Here is a 17,638-nt window from a genome sequence, read left to right as displayed (position 1 = left end):
AAATTAAGTTGACGGGAAATAAATCCGATCTTCATCTTGTATATAGAACCTCATGTTTTCATATCCGAAGAACAGTAATCAAGCGTCCTCGGAATCAAAGACGCAAGTAGATTCTCTGCACTTTTCCCTGGCTCAATTTGGCCTCCTTTGATAGGCTGAAATAGCCATCTGAATACCCCATACTTTAGAAAGACGTGCACTAGATTGTGTGGATGAGAAAAGACGCGTCGAATGAAGAGAGTAGAAGATTTGGTGAAAGGGTGCAGCTCGGCCGTTGAAAACGTTAGTCAAGGCAAAGTATTAACTATAGGAGAAGTTGACCCACGACCCGCTTTCTGCAAAAGCTACGATCGCTCAGAATGGATCTATCCTCCCCCTTGAGATGCGATAGGACAAAACCATAGTGTTTGCAGGAGATGAATATGTCGAATCAGTGTTGTACGTAGACGAGACAACGAATGTTTTCGCTGCCACTGTAGATCATTCCCAGGTACAAAGAGATGATGATAAAATCGCCCCTCGCGGGAGGGCAGTGTGTACATGATGAGATACAAACATTTGGCTTCGACGTTAGACTTCAGCGTCAATCATACGCTGGAGCATTTCTACATCCATTGTATACAAATCTGACCCATCCTCGGCCAAAAACACTGACGGCCCTCTGCTAATCATCAACAGTTCTGTCTCATGTTCGAAAGGCAGCGGATCGTGAATGGCTCCTTTATGCTCCGACACATAGTCACCAGACGAGAAGTGTCCAGTCTGAGGGTGAGCGCCGCTACCCTTCAGCACATAAATCTCCGCACTTTCTACGTGCCGGTGTCGGGGAAGTAGCCCACCGGGCTCTGCGTGAACCATGATGGTGTACTCCCCAGTCTCAGGAACAAGTTTTATAATCTTGATGCGGACACCCGGGGCCAGGGAAAGCCATTTGAGGCGGCCGCATTGGACGGTGTAACCTGCGTCTTTTTCTGAATGCGTCATGCTTGATGGTAATGCCGTCGTTGACCGAACTTAATTTGCTCTGTTAGCAGTCAAACATTGGAGATCCCTTAGACCTATAGATGACTCACACCTTGGGGACGGAGTAAAAAACTTATGAGAACCACTTGGCTGCGTAGATGTACAAGGGGATATTGTGAGTGTGATAGTCGATCGTTATTCCCATGTGCTGCGGCATCAGGTCCAGACCTTAAAGAGTCCGGACGGTTGAAGAGGCAATGGTCGGGTCCTCGGAGTTCCGAACCAAAACGGAAACTGCGGCGCGTTGTGCGACGTGTCGCGGGTCCCCAAGAAACCTGCTCACATGAAAGTGGCAATCAGTGAACGAATATATGCATACTGCCTATGGAAACCTATTCACATCGAAAGGGCTATAATCATTATGGATCCATGTCGCCGGAACCTGGCTATTAAAAAGCTGCCACATCAGCCAATCAGCGGAAATATCTAGTTCTGTATCTGGCACGCGGCTGTCCACTCCATGTAAACTATCACGCAATGGGTCCGCAAAACCCTCCATGGTGACTGGGCCAACAGGGTGGTCGTCTCTCCTAGCGAAAGGGACAGACTCGTCACCGCTTAAGGTGACGTTTTCTGTGGCAGGAACGCCCGCAGCGTTCCCTAGAAACAATGACTCGCACAGCCGCTCCAGCGATTGCAGTAAGTTTAGGAGCTTTCTCAGATGGGGGTCATTCTTGAAATGCGATAATCTTTCAATGATATCTCGCATAAGCTCATAATCTCCGTGGTCTAATGTTCCGACGATGTTGCAGAAGACCACAAAAAAGGCACTCAAGGGGTATAGAAACAGAGTCCTATATAAAGAGTCAGTAGAGTATAATGGTAGCGGGAATATCTCCTAACCAGACCAGAAATGACGGATACGGGTCCTGAAACCCCGGCATCTGTTCTGGGTGCTGCTGGAGAAAATGGAATGCCTTGAGAGATTTACGGGCACAAACAAGACATTCCCTGTGTATATGCGGACTAAAAGAGCATTTCAGGAGGGTCCGATAGACTTCAACAAAAATGGCGTAGAAGCAGAAATCAGCGGCTACCCAGTCGTACTGGACGATCTTTGGAAGAAGGCTACGGTCCTGGAAGCAATCGACCTTAGGAGGGGAAGAACATAACTATTAGAGGGGCACATACCGACTCTAGACGTAGAAGAATGCTTTGCATTCTGGATTCCAGAAGCTGACACGTTTCCAAAACACTGCTATTTGACACAATGCTGTCAGTGCAGGGTATGGAATGCAGTTTCCCCTGGACCTGGGCGAGGTCAAGAAGGACACGCAAGAGGCTGTCGTATGGCGAAGATGGGTCCAAAACGATTAAGTCTGTAGGGGCGATGTCAAGGTCAGGCAGTGATGAAGGCCGACCAAGAAGGGAGCTTAAAGTCCGATCCAGGTAATAACACCAGTAAACGACGCTGTTTACATCCCGCTCCAAGTCTGAATTAGCTGGTACCCTGAGGTTTGAGTGGTAATTGAGCGAGACAATCTGCCGAGCAGCGTATGAGGTAAGAACCCAACATTGGTTGAGCCTCCCCAGGTGCTGCATGAGGAGTGCCTGCGAGAAAGACGTCAGCCTGGTTTGCAGCGGCCTCAGAATTGTGGGGACACGGACTGCTGAAATGAGGGCTTGCACGGTCGGCAGATTCGGGACATTGAGGATACTTAATCTTTCGATACTTTGAACAGTCGCGCATATGTAGGCCGATCTAGACTGCAACAGCTGGTGCTTCACGAAAGGGTCATTGGTAGTCCGCGACAGTTGATACAAATGGAAGATTCCCTTGACATATACACAGACACAATAACGGTGAAACATTTGCTCATCGGTCCCGTGGCTACCTTGCAGTAATGATACAGCCATTCTCTCGTAGGCCTTGTTGGACAGGTGGTCTGGCCACCGGACGCTCACAGACTCCGGTGGACCTGCCTTACATCAGTAACTGTCCCCAGGGTGGTCATTGGAAACGGGTACCTTGAAGAAGCATAAACAGCAGCTCTCGAGGAGGTGATTCCGGGACGGCGATATCTGGGTCAATGGGCCAAGGCTCTTCCTCAACACTCGTGGCGGAGCAGAGAGGGTCACTCTCCGCAACCCTGCTGACCATTTGCAGTGCTGAACGAAGTATAGATTGTCGCTCACGACTTATACATCTGCAGTCATCGAGTTCTAGCTGGATAATGTTTCTGGCTTGGATCGCATGGTACTTCGAGCCATCGGCGCTCAAGACTGGGCGAGTGGTCGCAGCAGGAGATTTTTCGGTGGAGTCATGATCATCGTTGCTCTCAGCATGGTGCATTTCGGGCACGTCCTGGACATCATAATTATTATTTTCGACGACATCGTCTGTTCTTGAGCCAAAGCTGAGGAAGGTTTAGCCGCTCAACCCAAGATTCACACCGGTGACAGGCGCCCTGTACCTTTCGACATGACGTGATTGTGAATCAAAATTTAGAAGGCTCTCCTGGGGGTTTAAGACGCTGTCGGTACAATTAGTAAATTATAAGGGTATGTTTGCCCAGGGTATGCGGGACTTCAAACCTCTGAAGGGCTGTCTTCTTGGAAGAGCGCCCACGACGGAGGCGTCGGCACTCCATACCAGCGTCCACGCAATTGGCACATGGTGCTCGCCTATCACACCTGATCTGTCACAATATTCTGAAGTCAGAGGGGATGTTCCAGTCTCAGTTGGGTGTGATGACCTTTCTGGAATGGCACAGGTCACACTGTTGTTGATTAGTGCGATAGTCTGAACATCCGCGTCAAAGCAAACTTACTGCACGGAGGATCTCCCCTTCGATCGTAGCATATTCTGGCATGGCTTAATCGGGTTCTGTTTGTGATGGATCTAAGGAACAGATGGGTTAGGAGCAGGGAGGTGGGAGCGCATATGACGCCACGTCAACCAATCCTGCGATGATAACACGTATGTGAGTGCAGGACGCCATTCTCTCTGCTGTCTTTTTGATGACTCATCGACAGTGTGCTGAATAATTAACTTACTGAGCACTTTCCCAAGTCGCGCGCATGCCAACCAATTCGCAGGCGGCATACCTCAGTACATTATCATCCGTTGAGGGCGGCGGGTACTATCATCCCTCGAACTCAACTCCATGTGCAGACAGAGTGACGCGAAGGCACAGTTCATCTTCCACAACCAAGTCCATTGTTCGTACCTTAAATTCCAAATAGGAGCTCGTCCTGCCATTGGTATTGAATCCTAAAACAGTATCACCTCTATTCGCCGAATAATACATACACTCTCCGTCATGAGGGGTTGAGAAAAAAGTCTCCTTGGTGAGATACGGAAAGAGCTTTCGACCTCTCTACTAGCCTTCGTATTCTTTGGCAGCCCCTCCATTGAATGCCTAAACAGAAGTGGTAAAATAGTCTCACTGGACGTCATACGTATACAATGGTCCAAGATGCACATGTCATATGGCTAGGCTAGTATAATACTCTACTATATACGTCCATCGTTCTTGGGGAAGAGGCTTAGAGATACATCTCCCGTGGAATATACCAGATTTTCGCGCAGTGGGCTCTGCGAATAATACGTTTTCGGGTTGCCACCACCTAAAGTAACATAAGAACTGGGTGTATTATTTGGAGCAGTTCAATTAATAGCCAATTTACAGGCAAGGTGAAGGGCTAATCTACCGTTCCAAGACGAGTGCTTGATCGCTGCTCATTGTGGAAATGGACGGAGGTTTCGATGTCGCCCCTAAGGCCAAGGGCTGCTGGATCGATCTGAGTAGGTGGACAGCCGTCACTTCGTGAGTGGCATTACCAAGGTACGTCTTCACCATTGTAAGCTTCCCACCCTGGCACATGAATATTCTTGAAACGGCCGTTGTCCGTGCAGTCGGCAGCCAGAATAACGTTAAGAACCGCGTCCGCACCTTGTGGGAGGGTGAGGTCCGCATTCATACCGCCCATGTCGCTCTGCAGCCACTATAAAAGCATTAGTCCCTAAGTCGACGCGTTAGTGAACTCGAGAAGGCAACGAACCCCAGGATTCACAGAAAGAAAAATAAAGCCATCATCCTTATAAGATAGTGCGTATTGGACGGTCAAGGCATTCAAAGCCGCTTTGCTTATCTTATACGCCGGACAAGGAGCATAGGCAACGTCTGATGCATTCGCTAAGGAACCATATGCGCTCGAACTGCCAGAGGTGATGAGTAAAACAGAAATATTAACCAGGACGCCCGACTCACATATTGGCAATCTTCTTTACCTTGCTGTCGCGCATGAAAGGAAGGTATTGTCGTATAACATTATGTGTGCCCACAACATTTACCGACAAGTGATAGTCCAGGTCACACCTGTTGGATTGATGAGGTTGAATTTCTGGCAGGAAGGCGACGAGTAAGAATCATACATGTGAACTAGCTTCCCCTGAGTTTCACTGTGTACACCAGCACAGTTGATCAGGACATCTAGACTCTTCTCTTTTAGGGCGGATTGGACAGCTGTCACCGATTTTGTGATCGCCCTCTCGTCGGTGAGATCCAAAGGCACGAACACGACAGAGCCATGGGAGTGCGAGATCAAGTCGCGCAGCTCCGGGCTACATTTTCGAGCCGCAGCAATCACTATACCCCCTTGGCATTCGCCGGAAGCCAGTTGCCTCACCAGCTCCAGCCCAAGACCACGGGAACTACCCGTAACGAGGACGTTCGACATGATTGTCCACACCGAGTGAAGCGTTGGATATCCGTGTTCATCTCACAGAACCCAATCGGCCTCTACCAGCTCCCTAGCAGATATAAGGAAAGGCACTAACGCGGCTATAAAGTTTGTCCCCCGAAATTTCGTCGTCTAGAACGTCACGATACCCAAAGAAGTCGGACACCCGAAGTCAGCAGGTTGATCAGAGCCCCACTTGCCCCATGGGTTCGGCATTAGGCAAAGTTTAACCTCGCACAGCTGAAATGGTTTGATTCGTCCGGACGAAGATGTCTTGAATGCCATGCGGTTTCCCCAGGATGTTTATGTAAGCGGCACTTCATGGCATCTACAAATATGGTAATACATAATCATTGTTTGCCTGCTTGACGGCGCGTTCTTGGTGCACTTCAAGTTAACTCGACCATTGAGCTTGCACTATGACTGATCCCAGCATGAATGAAGGCCATCTATCTGCTCTACGGTCTTTTTTACACCCTGGTGAAATAATCACACCGGATTCTCCAGCCTACCTATCGAAAGCCCAAACATGGGCATCCCAAAAGCAACTAAATCCCCGTCTCATTGTCAGGCCCGCATCGACTGAGACGTTGAGCAAGTTGGTCGCCTACCTATACACCACAGACCTGGATTTTACGATTTACGGACATGGTTTCATGTCCGCATCCGCTAAGGATGTGCTTATTAATATGTCAGCCTTTGATGACTTCCACTTCGACAAGCATTCGGAATTAGCGACACTTGGTGCAGGACAGACATGGGAGGACGTGTATAAAAAACTTCGGAACGCGGCGCCGGACTATGGAAGTATAATTATCCCGTCTCCTTCTTGGACTAGCGTCAAGCTGACATGTATAAGTCGTGGGCGCACGTACCCCTTGTGTAGGGGTAGCAGGTACCGTCATCAGTGGCGGGTTTTCATGGCTTTCTGGCGAGTTTGGCTGCATCTCTGACCCAGAAAATATGCTGGATGCGAAAGTTGTCAAGTATGATGGTTCTGTTGTGTGGGCGTCAAGAGAACCCCAGCTACTGTGGGCCCTCCGTGGCGGCGGCGGCGGCTTTGGCGGTAGATGACCATGGCACTTTGGTATCCCCGGATCGTTTATACTGATCTATAGGATATAGTGCTTGTGCAAGTAGTGCTCCGGGTGTTTCCCTACCCCCAGACGATTTGGGCGGGTCCGATTCTGATTCCCAGAGAACAACTCGAGGAAGTAGCTGGTGGAATTGCCAACTTCGTCTCCAAACCGGTCGATCCAAAGATCACAATGTTCCTGTACGTCGTAAAGAAACGGCTACTTGAGTCTATTGGCACCGACACGGACATGCTGGTTATCCATGCATTTGACGCACATGGGGAAGTGCATGGACGTGCCAGCTTTCAGTGGGCACTAGATATCCCAGGAGCTATCGACCAAACTCAGGTTACATGCCTTGAAGGTGTAGCTAATCTGCAAGGTGAGGTTGAGGACCCGTCATGTGATAGCTGGAACTCATTCTTGGTGCAGATAAAGCGCATATTGTCAAGGGCTCCATGAAACAGTTCTGGGCGCCGCTGCTTCTACCGGAAATCTCAAAGAAGACAATTATCAGAGCTATCCGGTGGTCCGATGAAATCCAACAACTTGACGAATCGCTGGCAGATTGCACCTACCTGATTTTCGAGTTACTAAGTTCGGTAAGTGGTAACTGTAGATGCTGTCTATGACACGAGAGTATAATTAACTCTTATGTCTACTAAGCGAGAACCAGTGGGTTCATCATCAAACTGTGCTTGGGCAAGGCCCGCAGGCGGAAAGCATATCCTGCTCCTTGGAACTGGGTGTCCTGCCGGGTCCGGGCCTTACGAAGAAACCCTTGCACGGGAACTCGCCATGAAGGCGGCTTCGAAAGTTCTGGGAGAGGATGCGGAATACTGCTACCTACCAAATGGCTTTGAGGACTTCCATGACGCCAAAAAGGTATTGCCCAGCCATCTCCGATGAGTTTATGAATCGCTTACTCCATACAGATATGGGGGCGTCACTTCGCTCCGTTGCAGGCTTTGAGGCGGCGCTATGACCCACACAACAAACTTAAAGGGGCAGTGCAAGCATGATGTGGCGGCACCGTTGCATGTGTAAACATATTCGAAGATGTGGCAGAACTGAGGTGCTTCTCCTAGAATGATAGACAGAAAGAACATACTATTTCACTTCAACCACGCTAGCTATATACATCCTGGAGACATTACCTTGTAGCCGTCTCTGGTAGGCAGGCCCACCCCACCTTCGGGGGGTTTGGTCTGCTTCACCTCAACGATAAAATTGAAGTCGTTTTGACCTACTATCTACCACCTCCACCATCATGAATTCCTATTCCAGAACTGAGAATCGTATCTCTAAGGCCTGCGAAGCCGCTAAACGCGTCGGAAAGCCTAATGTCAGCGCGTTGTCCAGCAATCAATGTTGTTTACCAGCGGCTTCGGGCACGTCTTCAAGGACGAGCAACTCGAACTTCACATCCTGCCTCAACTAAAGCGCTTGACGACTTGTAAGAAAAAGCGCTAATACGCTGGATTCAGCAGCTTGATTCCCTCTATTCTCCTCCTACACCTACAATGATTGAGGTTGCTGCGAATCAAATTCTTCGTCGGAATGCAGATGATAAGACGCGTACGGTTGGGAACGCCTGGGTCTACCGCTTTATCAAACGCCTTCCAAAAGACTTTAAATTAGTCAAACAGAAACTGAAAGAAAAATAAAAAAAGGGATTGAATGCAGAGGATCTTGGGCTAATTCAACATCGGTAGATGTTTTGGAGCTTTATATATCGCAAATTCCGCCTCGGAATATCTACAATTTCGATGAAACTGGCTTCTAATTAGGTCAAGGAAAAGCCCAAAGAGTCGTCACAACCAGACCTAATCAGGCTGTGCGAGGCAGAGCGTCAAAGGGATGGTCAAGGGAGATGGGAGAACTAGTCTCTGCGATAGAATGTATCGCAGCGGACGGCTTTGTTTTACCGCCTTATTTCATTTTTAAAGGCAACTTCCATATGGTGCGATGGTACGATTTAGACATTCCTGGCAACTACCGTGACTTTATCGTCTAAAGGTTATACTACCGATGCAATTGGCCTTGATTGGATTCATCATTTTGATCGCTATACAAGACCCCGTCTTCAGCAGAAAGATACTACTTTTTGATGGTCATGGTTCCCATCTGACGTACGAATCCATAGAGTTCTGCAAGCAGCCATACTGCTTTCCATCTCATACTACACATCTGATTCAACCGCTTAATGGCCAGCCATTCCAGGTGTATAAACACTACTATCGAAAGCGGAACAGTTATCTTGCTAGTCTAGGTGTGGAAACAGACGATAAAGGTGCCTTTTAAAGAGATTCCCGCAATCCGTAAGGATACATTTAAAGCGCGTACAATTCGAAGCGCTTTTAAAAAGCGAGGTTCCTATCCTCTCAATTCTGAAAAGGTAATAGGGCCGAAAACCCCTACACCTGAACTCAGGATTTTTTCTACTCCGCCGCCACCATCTAGCAGTATATCACCTCCTTTTACAATACGAGGACTTCGTCGAAGCATTGGAAAAGCGCAGGATTATATTGATAATAATCCAAAGCTTGATCAAAGCTGTATACGACGGCTTGATCGCGTCTTTAGGAGCGCAGCGCAGACGCAGGAACTAGCCGGCCAATTGCGAGATGATTTTCAGATATTCATGCAACATCGAACGCCTCAATCCGGTAGGAAATCATTAAAAAGGCTTTGAGAAAGCGGTCCATTAGATGTGGAAGATGATAATCGCCATATTATTCAATATCGGAGCGAAGAGGAAAGACGTCAAGAGCTTCGGCGGTTGAAGAAGCAGCGATCGAAAAATCGCAATATCTCGACCACCCAAGCAGATATGGAAATCCTACCTAATCAAGCAGGTAGTAAGATGGAAAGCGATGGACATAATTAGATCTTTTGGTTTGATTTGCAAGGTGCGGTTGTACGATAGATTATATAGCTTCAATTTTATCATTGAGGTGAAAATTATCGTTGAGGTGAAGCAGACCGAACCCCCCGCAGGTGGGGTGGGTCTGCTCACTAGAGACGGCTAATGAGAGGTTCATATGGTGCTACTTTCGGCTCACAGGAGGGTGGCCAGAACATTGGGCGCTAACTTTAATTGAAGGGATATATATGTGTGCCGATGGTGGGCAGAGAGATACCAACACCACTCTAATATTCAAGCATACGAGGACTTATGATGCTTAGAGAACGTGACTATTTATTCTATTTGCTCTACCACGTCTCATTGACTGGTAGGTGGGTGTATTATATACCGAAGCCAAGCGATCGGAAGTTGGACGGATATCTGAGCAGGAGAATGGTTTAAATGTCGTGCCGCGCAAACTTGCTACTTAACCGAAGCTGCCTTCCGCGCCAATAGAGGACAAAAGGAAAAGGTACAAAAAGGCAGGTCAAACAACCCAGCAATGTACATGCCCAACCTACCCCCAAGTTGTGGAACATGGCAGCCGCGAACAATGGAAATCCGGCTCCGAATGATGAACGCATGAAATCGTTTCCGGCGAGCACCGACGCTGCATACCTTGGATATGCATGCGCCAGGTAGCAAAATATTGGGTTAAAGATTAGACATCCACCGACGGAGAACAGACCCGCCGCAGCAATCGGGGCTATCCAGTGAACCGATCCAAAGTTCCCAGTCCACCCAAACCAAAAGAGGGAGACTGGCAAGCAAATGCTCCCTACGCACGCTGGAGGAAGCTCGTATTCCGGTGTAATAGAGCCATCGTCCCCGATCCTCTTCGACTGATAGAAATACTTCCACGTGAAATATCCTGGAATGGCAAATAGGACCGTACCGGTGATGATACCCAAGAATGACATCCCGCTTTGTCCTGGGTTGAAGCCATGTATCTCTTCAAAGACGATAGGAAAGGCCTCAAACCATATGTAGAGTATGCCATAAACGAGCGAAATGTACACGTTCATGACGAGGACGATTGGCTCCAGGAAACACAATTGGAAAGGACGAACCAGTGCTTCAAACAGAATATCCTAAGAATTTGTGAGGGCTGGTCCAGGAAAGGGAGTCGCGCCAATGGCATACCGTAGGTGGAATTTGGCGTAGCTCGAGCTCCGCCTCAGAGCAAAAGTCCGAGTTTTGGCTCAAGTGGCGTATCCGTCGTGCCCGTCGATAGAGAATGTTTGGACCATATGTCTCTGGCAAGAGGAAGAATAACAAGACAGCAGCGAAGCCAGATACCCAGATAAGCTGCCAGATAGTCCACGTCCAGTCCTGTGCGGATGATGCAAACCCGCCCACCATCGGCCCAAGAACAGGTGCAGCGATAGCGAATGTTCCCCATATGACAATCATATAATCGCGTGCCCTGGGGCTCCAGATGTCAGCCATCGATGCACCTCCCGTCGCGAGGGCTGGCGAGCCGATGAACCCAGTTAGGAATCGAAAGGCTAGGAACATTCCAAAGTTTTCCGAGTACACGACGGCGAAATTCAAACCCACGAACGCGAAGAGCGTAAGCACGTAAACTGGACTCCTTCCGACCATGGGAAGTTCGGACAGAGGGGACCAAATCATTGGACCTGAGAGTTCGCCAAACGTCAGTTATGGGGCAACCAGTAAGCGGAATATCCAAAACTAACCGACTCCATAACCTAGCACGAACAATGTGAGACCCAAAATTGCGGCGACATTGCTCACTCCAAATTGTTTCGCTGCCCCCGGTATACCTGGGGAATAGATGGCTGAGCCGATGTATATTGCAAAGGTCAATACCCATACCAGAGAACTTACGAGAAGCTTCTTGGCGAAGCTCCAGTTCTGTGGATTCTACCAGGCGATAGCTCGTCAGCAAAAAGGGTATACAGTCCGCTGTACGTTACATACCTCACTATCAACTGTTCTCCAGCTTACAATAATAGCCTTCTCGTCCCGAGGGGCAGGCATGGGCCAGGACCCTTGGCGTGACCGGTAGGATGCCTGAGACATGATAGTCTCTAACCCATTTGGCTCAACGATGCTTTCATTGCGAACCAGTTCAGGAAGTGCCACCCCTACTTCTGCGGCGGTAGCAACCATCTCCTGGATGAAAGATGGATCCTGTTCCTCAGGGTAGAGCAGTAGCCGATGACCGCTCAAGAGTCGAACGATCTTCCCAAACGCTGTGTCTCTTACCAGTTCCCTCATGGTCAAAATTGCCGACAGCGGGCCTATACAATACGAAAGTTTGTGTCAGGGCTCCGGGTAGGCTTGGGAACAAGACAACATTTTTAAAAAGAAAGGGACCCAAGTAACGCCCGTTCGAGGCCATCTTGGTTCCCAGGGTAACCCAAACTCAAGGCGAACAAAGTTTTACATGAAAATCATTAGGTTTGAAATTAAGTGGGTTACGCTAGACAATCGCCGGTGAAAATACATCGGAATCAAGGAAATTCTTGGGAGTCGGAAGATGTGTGGAATACTTCGGAAAGCCGAGAGTACCGGGTATTGCCTAACCTTCGATCCGCTGGCGGATTTTGGCAGGCCCTGTGGAACGCGGCACAAGCGTATACATCCGGCCGGAAATGATCCGCTGCATTTCTCCACTCCCACAAATCTTTTCTAGAGATGCCCTCGGTACCTCGTGAAGCAACAATGCTAGGTTGAGGTACGGCAGCTCCGGAAGACCGCCTGCGGCCGGCGGAAGGGGCAGGGGCAGAGGAATACCAGGGAACAGATACCCTGGCATAATATTAGACGTTAAGTCGCGCCCGCTGCATGTCCATGTTTTCCATTCCAATACGGAATTCCTCATGATTCATATAATTTCAGTTTCCCCTCCGCTAAAGTGCTCAGGGAACTTACATCTATTACAATCTCAGTCGAACCTGCGCCCTTGACGTTAGCTCAGGCAAACCAAGGCCGATTCGCCTCCCCCCAAATGGCTTCTGCGTGCGAACTCCGACGAATGTCTCATGATGAGCCGTGGGCTGGCTCTGAGCCGTACGACATTCTGGACTGGGATGGCCCTGAGGAGGATGCAAATCCGTTGTACTGGGGGACACCAAAGAAGGTTCTAAATGTTGCATGCGTGTCGATTTTCAACTTTCTGACGTAAGTCTTGGAATAATCGATCGCTGGTCGTCTGGTATACGAACTGACAGTAGGCTGTAGTCCATTGGGATCAGTCATGTTTGCGCCTGGCGTCACACAAGTGATGGAGCAGTTCCATTCGACGAGCAAGCCTCTCTCATCCTTTGTGGTTTCTGTGTATCTTTTAGGCTTTGCTTTCGGACCCTGATCGTGGCGCCCCTTTCTGAGCTTTATGGTCGACTGCCGGTCTACCATGGAAGCAATATACTCTTCACTTTATCTAACATAGCTTGCGCTCTTGCTCCCAGCATGTCATCTTTAATAGGTTTCCGTTTTCTGGCTGGGTCAGCTGGCAGTGCACCCTTGGCACTCGGAGCTGGGACCATAGCAGATATCATGGAGCCCCAGAATCGTGGACTGGCGATAGCTGTGTGGGCTACCGGTCCTGTTGTCGGCTCTGTGGTTGGAACGTACGTTGCACAGCCCTATATCCTGCGCTAGTCTCAATATGTTGGGGTGCGGTAGCTAACAGATTCATTGTGTCCCAGTGTTTGTGGCGGGTTCCTGACGGAAAACGCGTCATGGCGGTGGGCTTTCTGGGTGATTGCGACTCTGGTACCGTCCTTCCTATCCACGATAGAGGGGAAACGGCGTAACAGACTGCGTTCCAGAGTGGTATCTGCAGGATTCTCATTTATATTCCTCCGTGAAACATGAGCCCCAATCCTCTTATCTCGCAAGGGAAAGCGCCTGATTCGCGAGACTGGACATTCCAATAAACGTTCCACCCTCCATACTGACATAACCCCTTCTGGCCTTTTTACAACATCTATCATGCGCCCTCTTCAAATGCTGGTGTTTTCTCCCATTATATCAGCGTTGTCGTTATATGTCGCTGTGGTTTATGGCTTCCTCTATCTACTGTTCACGACCATGTCGCAAGTTTACGGAAATCAGTACAACTTTACAGCCAAGTTTGTCGGGCTGACTTACATCGGGTTGGGTGCTGGCTCCACCATTGGACTTCTTGCAATGGGTCGTTTCTCAGATGTCGTATCCAAGCGCCTTGCTGGTGGAACGAAAGGTCCTTGGGAGCCAGAATTTCGACTGGCTCTAATGATACCTCTCAGTCTTGGTCTGCCTATCGGCTTATTTTGGTATGGCTGGGCAGCAGAGAAAAAGGAACATTGGATAATGCCTATCATCGGAACTGGTTGGATTGGCATTGGGGTCGTGGCTTCATTTGTAAGCTTTGTTCCATGATCACCACAGTCTGGATGGACTAACGAGGGTCAATGGCATAGGTCGCTATCCAGGGCTATCTTGTGGATGCCTTTACGACACCTGCAGTGTCTGCAGCGGCTGCTTCGACGGTCCTTCAGTCACTGCTGGGAGCGGTGCTACCTCTATCTGGGCCCTCAATGTACAGCGCCCTTGGCTTAGGATGGGGTAACACGGTATTGGCCTTTATAGCTATCGCCATGCTTCCGCTTCCACTTGTGTTTTTCACGTACGGAGCAAGGGTTCGAGAGAAACACCTATTTGTTTTATGATCGATATTTGGCAACCGATGACATGGCTATCTGAGCGATTGCAAACAGGCGGAATTGTTTATAGAACAGCACAGGATGTCTAGATCGGCGTTCGTCTAGGCCTCTGTCTAGACTTGCAAGCCCGTAAACAAATAGATGGTTGATACACTTCGTCTAATTACAACCTCACGGTGGATGGTCAGCCATATTATTGCTTTTTCTTGGAGCCATTATTCTTTGTACTACTCCATTTGTTTGACGATTGACTTAGTTAACTATAGCCCTCTCTTGTGTCAGCACCCCCCCTCCCGGGGCGTTGTTCCTCTTCACACACGATCATTCTCAGTCAAACGATAAATTATTTGACCTCCCAGACATCACCGCCAAGATGAATCCTAATTCTGATATTGAGAAGCGTATCTCTGAAGCCTGCGAAACCGGTTGACACGCACAAAAACCAAATTTAAGCCCGTTGGCACGTCAGTTTAACGTCCCCTGCCAACTCCTTCGAGCCCGCTTCCATGGCCGCGCAGACCTTTCCTCACGTTCCACCGCAATCGCAGCGCTTGGTGGCTTTCAAGAAGAAGAAGCGCTAATTCGTTGGATTCAAAAGCTTGATTCTCTTTATTCTCCGGCTACTCCTGTGATGAATGAACATGCTGCATATCAGATTCTCAGCGGAATGCAGATTAGTCTCATATTACAACGCGTATAGTTGGTAATGCCTGGGTCTATCGCTTAATAAAACGTCTACCAGACGAAACTCGAATTGGTCCACCAGAAGTCTAAGGAAAGGAATCGACTAAATGCGGAAGATTGGTGAATTTCCGCATTGGTACGATGTTCTCGAGAGTTTTCTCTCGCAGATTCCGCCGCGGAATATCCACAATTTTGACGAAACAGGCTTTCAATTGAGCCAAGGAAAGGCCCAACAAGTGGTAGTAACCCGACCTAATCAAACGAAAAGAGGTCGCACTGCTAAAGACATAGGAGAACTAGTTTCTATAGATGCATTTCTGCGCATGGTTCAGTTCTACCACCCTACTATATCTTCAAAGATGTCGTCCATATGGAACTATGGTATTAATCAGATAATATCCCAAATGATTACGGCGTAGCCCTATCTCCTCAGGCTATTCTACCAATCGTATTAGTCTGGATTGAATTTATCTCTTTGGTTGGCGTACAAGAGGTTGTTTAATGCGGCAGAACGAAACCCGATTGCTCCTTTTTGACAGCCACGGATCTCATCTGACGTACGAATTCCTTCAAAATTCTGTGGCTTGAATTATATTACTCCTTTCTGCTTCCTTCCTCATACAGCTCATCTTATTCAACCGCTTGATAGACAGCTATTTCAGGTGTATACACACTACTATCTCAAGAAACCGACGATGAAGCAACTTTTTAGAAGGAGATCCCAGATGTACGCAAGAAAACCTTTGAATCACGTACTATTCCAGATACCTTTAGAAAGCGAGGTATCTATTCATTCAACGTGGAAGTGGTTATAGCGCATTTACAGAAGGGTAAGAGCCCTACAATGGAGCTTGAGATCTTTACTGCGCCACCGCCGCCATCCAGCTCTTTATCGCCTCCATCTACCATACGACGCCTTTGTCGTACTATTGCAAAGGCGCAGGATTATATTGATTCTAGGCAAGAGCTTAATAAAAGCTTTGTACGGCACCTTGTCCAGGTGTTTCAAAGCTCTCTAAAGATGTCTGAGGATGACGGCCAATTACAAAGCGATTTTGAGCTTTATCGTCAACATCAGAAGTCCAAATTTGAAGGGAAATCGCAGAAAAGAGTCCACAATGTCGGTCCACTGCCTACAGGCAACGCTAAACGCCGTATTAATTTCCGGGGCGAAGAGGAGAGACGTCGTGAACTACGACGGCTAAAGAGGGCATGGAAATTGGAACGCGAGATCCTAACGCAGAAGGCAGATAGAGATATTCTACCAGGCCAGAAAGATAGCCAGAGGACTAGAGAAAGTCCTAGTCTACCCTACTGGGTTGATTGGCAGGGCGAGGTTGTATAACTAGTACTGGTTGAAAAGCTTTAGTTTTATCGTTTGACTGAAAATTTATCGTAGGTGTGAAGCGTGCCAACACCCGAAAGGGGTGTGGGATGCTGACATAAGAGACGGCGGACCCGGCGTTTCTAAAGTTTGGTTAGAGAATTAGGCTATTGTTCCGAACCGGATCTGTGCATGTGGGTCCGACGATCCTGGGCTTCCGCTTTCTTTCGGTTTTCCGATCAGAGTAGTCTCCGTTCCGACTCGATGGACGGAAGTCCGGCTCCACCCATGGACCCACTAACCTTCGGCAAAGGCCCTAACGCCATCAGTGCATGTTTATCTGTTCGATCCAGCTGTCCAGAGATTCCTGTCTTGCCTTTACCAGAGCATATGCTTGAAAACACGCCGTTCTGTTTTATCGAAGACTGTGCGCGGGGAATGCTAAAAATGGCTGTCCGGTGGAAAACACTGGGGAACACGGTTGCGGCCTGTGGAGTCGGAGCAGGAATTTGGTTCCTTTACATGACGCGTGACATTCAACTCATCCCGTTAGCCTCTGCAGACCGAATATTCCATTCGAAATACTTCGCAGAATTCAACCCCAACGGAAACCCCGCAATTCATGACTGGCACGTCAAAAGTGTTCCGCTGGATCAAATAAATCCCAAACTTCTCGACGATCGCCGAAAGCTTCTTGAAAGGTTCTGTGGCGGAGTATGGGCTGGAAATGGTAAGAGGCCGGAGCGTGGTGTTACATCGCCCCTGAATAATAACACCAAATGCTTACCATATCAGGGTTTGCCCTCCAGAGGTCCCTCCACACCTTATTTGATCGTAGGGGCGCGAGTGGAGGCCAGATCTGGTCCCCTACTGAGCTCCTGGAATCCGATTACAGGGTAGGCACCGATATCGCTGGCAACTTTGAAGTGCTCGATAGGTCAGATGGATATATTCTCATCCGTGGCGGAGACAGAACGTCTTATCGGAGTCTACGTCCTCTAGACGGTCTGATCGAGCTCACAGCTTGTATAGATCGAGAAAAAAATGTGGCAGAATTTGGGTTCAAGTCACTCTTCTTCCAAGGTTCCGGAGTCACGAGCAAGCTTCCCATGTCCAAGCCGCTCGTGTAGATGCACGAGCAGTATGCAAAGGCTCTTTTGGCCTCGGGCGTGCAATATGTCTTGAAATAGTGTATTTAATCCAATTGCTGTGAAGTATAGTTCTGACATAGGTAGCCGATCGTTCTTGTTTAATGATCGTA

At 48.6% G+C, this 17,638-nt stretch overlaps 8 protein-coding genes across 8 annotated transcripts; 3 read left to right on the top strand and 5 right to left on the bottom strand.

Moving 5' to 3' along the window:
* Positions 1-570: 570 nt before the first annotated feature.
* Positions 571-984, bottom strand: F9C07_9611 (RmlC-like cupin domain-containing protein; the record flags this gene model as incomplete). The annotated part of the gene is made up of 1 exon (XM_041285072.1): positions 571-984. One exon carries the CDS (start codon positions 982-984, stop codon positions 571-573), a length of 414 nt encoding a protein of 137 aa, XP_041142059.1.
* A 361-nt stretch (positions 985-1,345) lies between these two features.
* On the bottom strand, positions 1,346-3,316 carry F9C07_2053982 (Zn(II)2Cys6 transcription factor; the record flags this gene model as incomplete). Its single annotated transcript, XM_071508561.1, has 5 exons — positions 1,346-1,817; positions 1,867-2,099; positions 2,155-2,574; positions 2,632-2,942; positions 2,992-3,316. 5 exons carry the CDS (start codon positions 3,314-3,316, stop codon positions 1,346-1,348), a joined length of 1,761 nt encoding a protein of 586 aa, XP_071363521.1.
* A 1,371-nt stretch (positions 3,317-4,687) lies between these two features.
* Positions 4,688-6,029, bottom strand: F9C07_1181288 (putative short chain-type dehydrogenase). The gene is made up of 4 exons (XM_071507698.1): positions 5,402-6,029; positions 5,238-5,345; positions 5,029-5,185; positions 4,688-4,971 (listed from the first exon to the last, which is right to left on the bottom strand). The coding sequence occupies exons 1-4, from the start codon at positions 5,704-5,706 to the stop codon at positions 4,804-4,806; spliced, it is 738 nt and encodes a 245-aa protein (XP_071363520.1). The 5' UTR covers positions 5,707-6,029; the 3' UTR covers positions 4,688-4,803.
* A 114-nt stretch (positions 6,030-6,143) lies between these two features.
* F9C07_9610 (uncharacterized protein) lies at positions 6,144-7,694 on the top strand (the record flags this gene model as incomplete). Its single annotated transcript, XM_071511922.1, has 5 exons — positions 6,144-6,516; positions 6,596-6,775; positions 6,835-7,167; positions 7,218-7,387; positions 7,452-7,694. The coding sequence occupies 5 exons, from the start codon at positions 6,144-6,146 to the stop codon at positions 7,692-7,694; spliced, it is 1,299 nt and encodes a 432-aa protein (XP_071363519.1).
* A 2,273-nt stretch (positions 7,695-9,967) lies between these two features.
* Positions 9,968-11,633, bottom strand: F9C07_2276828 (major facilitator superfamily domain-containing protein). The gene is made up of 2 exons (XM_071510208.1): positions 10,837-11,633; positions 9,968-10,784 (listed from the first exon to the last, which is right to left on the bottom strand). The coding sequence occupies exons 1-2, from the start codon at positions 11,326-11,328 to the stop codon at positions 10,092-10,094; spliced, it is 1,185 nt and encodes a 394-aa protein (XP_071363518.1). The 5' UTR covers positions 11,329-11,633; the 3' UTR covers positions 9,968-10,091.
* On the bottom strand, positions 11,250-12,055 carry F9C07_1181270 (uncharacterized protein). The gene is made up of 2 exons (XM_071507697.1): positions 11,638-12,055; positions 11,250-11,580 (listed from the first exon to the last, which is right to left on the bottom strand). The coding sequence occupies exons 1-2, from the start codon at positions 11,935-11,937 to the stop codon at positions 11,389-11,391; spliced, it is 492 nt and encodes a 163-aa protein (XP_071363517.1). The 5' UTR covers positions 11,938-12,055; the 3' UTR covers positions 11,250-11,388.
* Positions 12,056-12,670: 615 nt separating this feature from the next.
* On the top strand, positions 12,671-14,936 carry F9C07_2251678 (uncharacterized protein; the record flags this gene model as incomplete). Its single annotated transcript, XM_071510077.1, has 6 exons — positions 12,671-12,843; positions 12,904-12,997; positions 13,051-13,292; positions 13,371-13,486; positions 13,541-14,076; positions 14,139-14,936. 6 exons carry the CDS (start codon positions 12,671-12,673, stop codon positions 14,373-14,375), a joined length of 1,398 nt encoding a protein of 465 aa, XP_071363516.1. The 3' UTR covers positions 14,376-14,936.
* Positions 14,937-16,824: 1,888 nt separating this feature from the next.
* On the top strand, positions 16,825-17,507 carry F9C07_9606 (uncharacterized protein; the record flags this gene model as incomplete). Its single annotated transcript, XM_041285085.2, has 2 exons — positions 16,825-17,107; positions 17,173-17,507. 2 exons carry the CDS (start codon positions 16,825-16,827, stop codon positions 17,505-17,507), a joined length of 618 nt encoding a protein of 205 aa, XP_041142053.2.
* Between the last annotated feature and the right edge of the window lie 131 nt (positions 17,508-17,638).

Source organism: Aspergillus flavus, chromosome 2 (genome assembly GCF_009017415.1).
Source record: "Aspergillus flavus chromosome 2, complete sequence".
Taxonomy (NCBI): domain Eukaryota; kingdom Fungi; phylum Ascomycota; class Eurotiomycetes; order Eurotiales; family Aspergillaceae; genus Aspergillus; species Aspergillus flavus.
The sequence above is the reverse complement of the archived record's forward strand: the minus strand, read 5'-3'. Positions and strand labels throughout refer to the sequence as shown.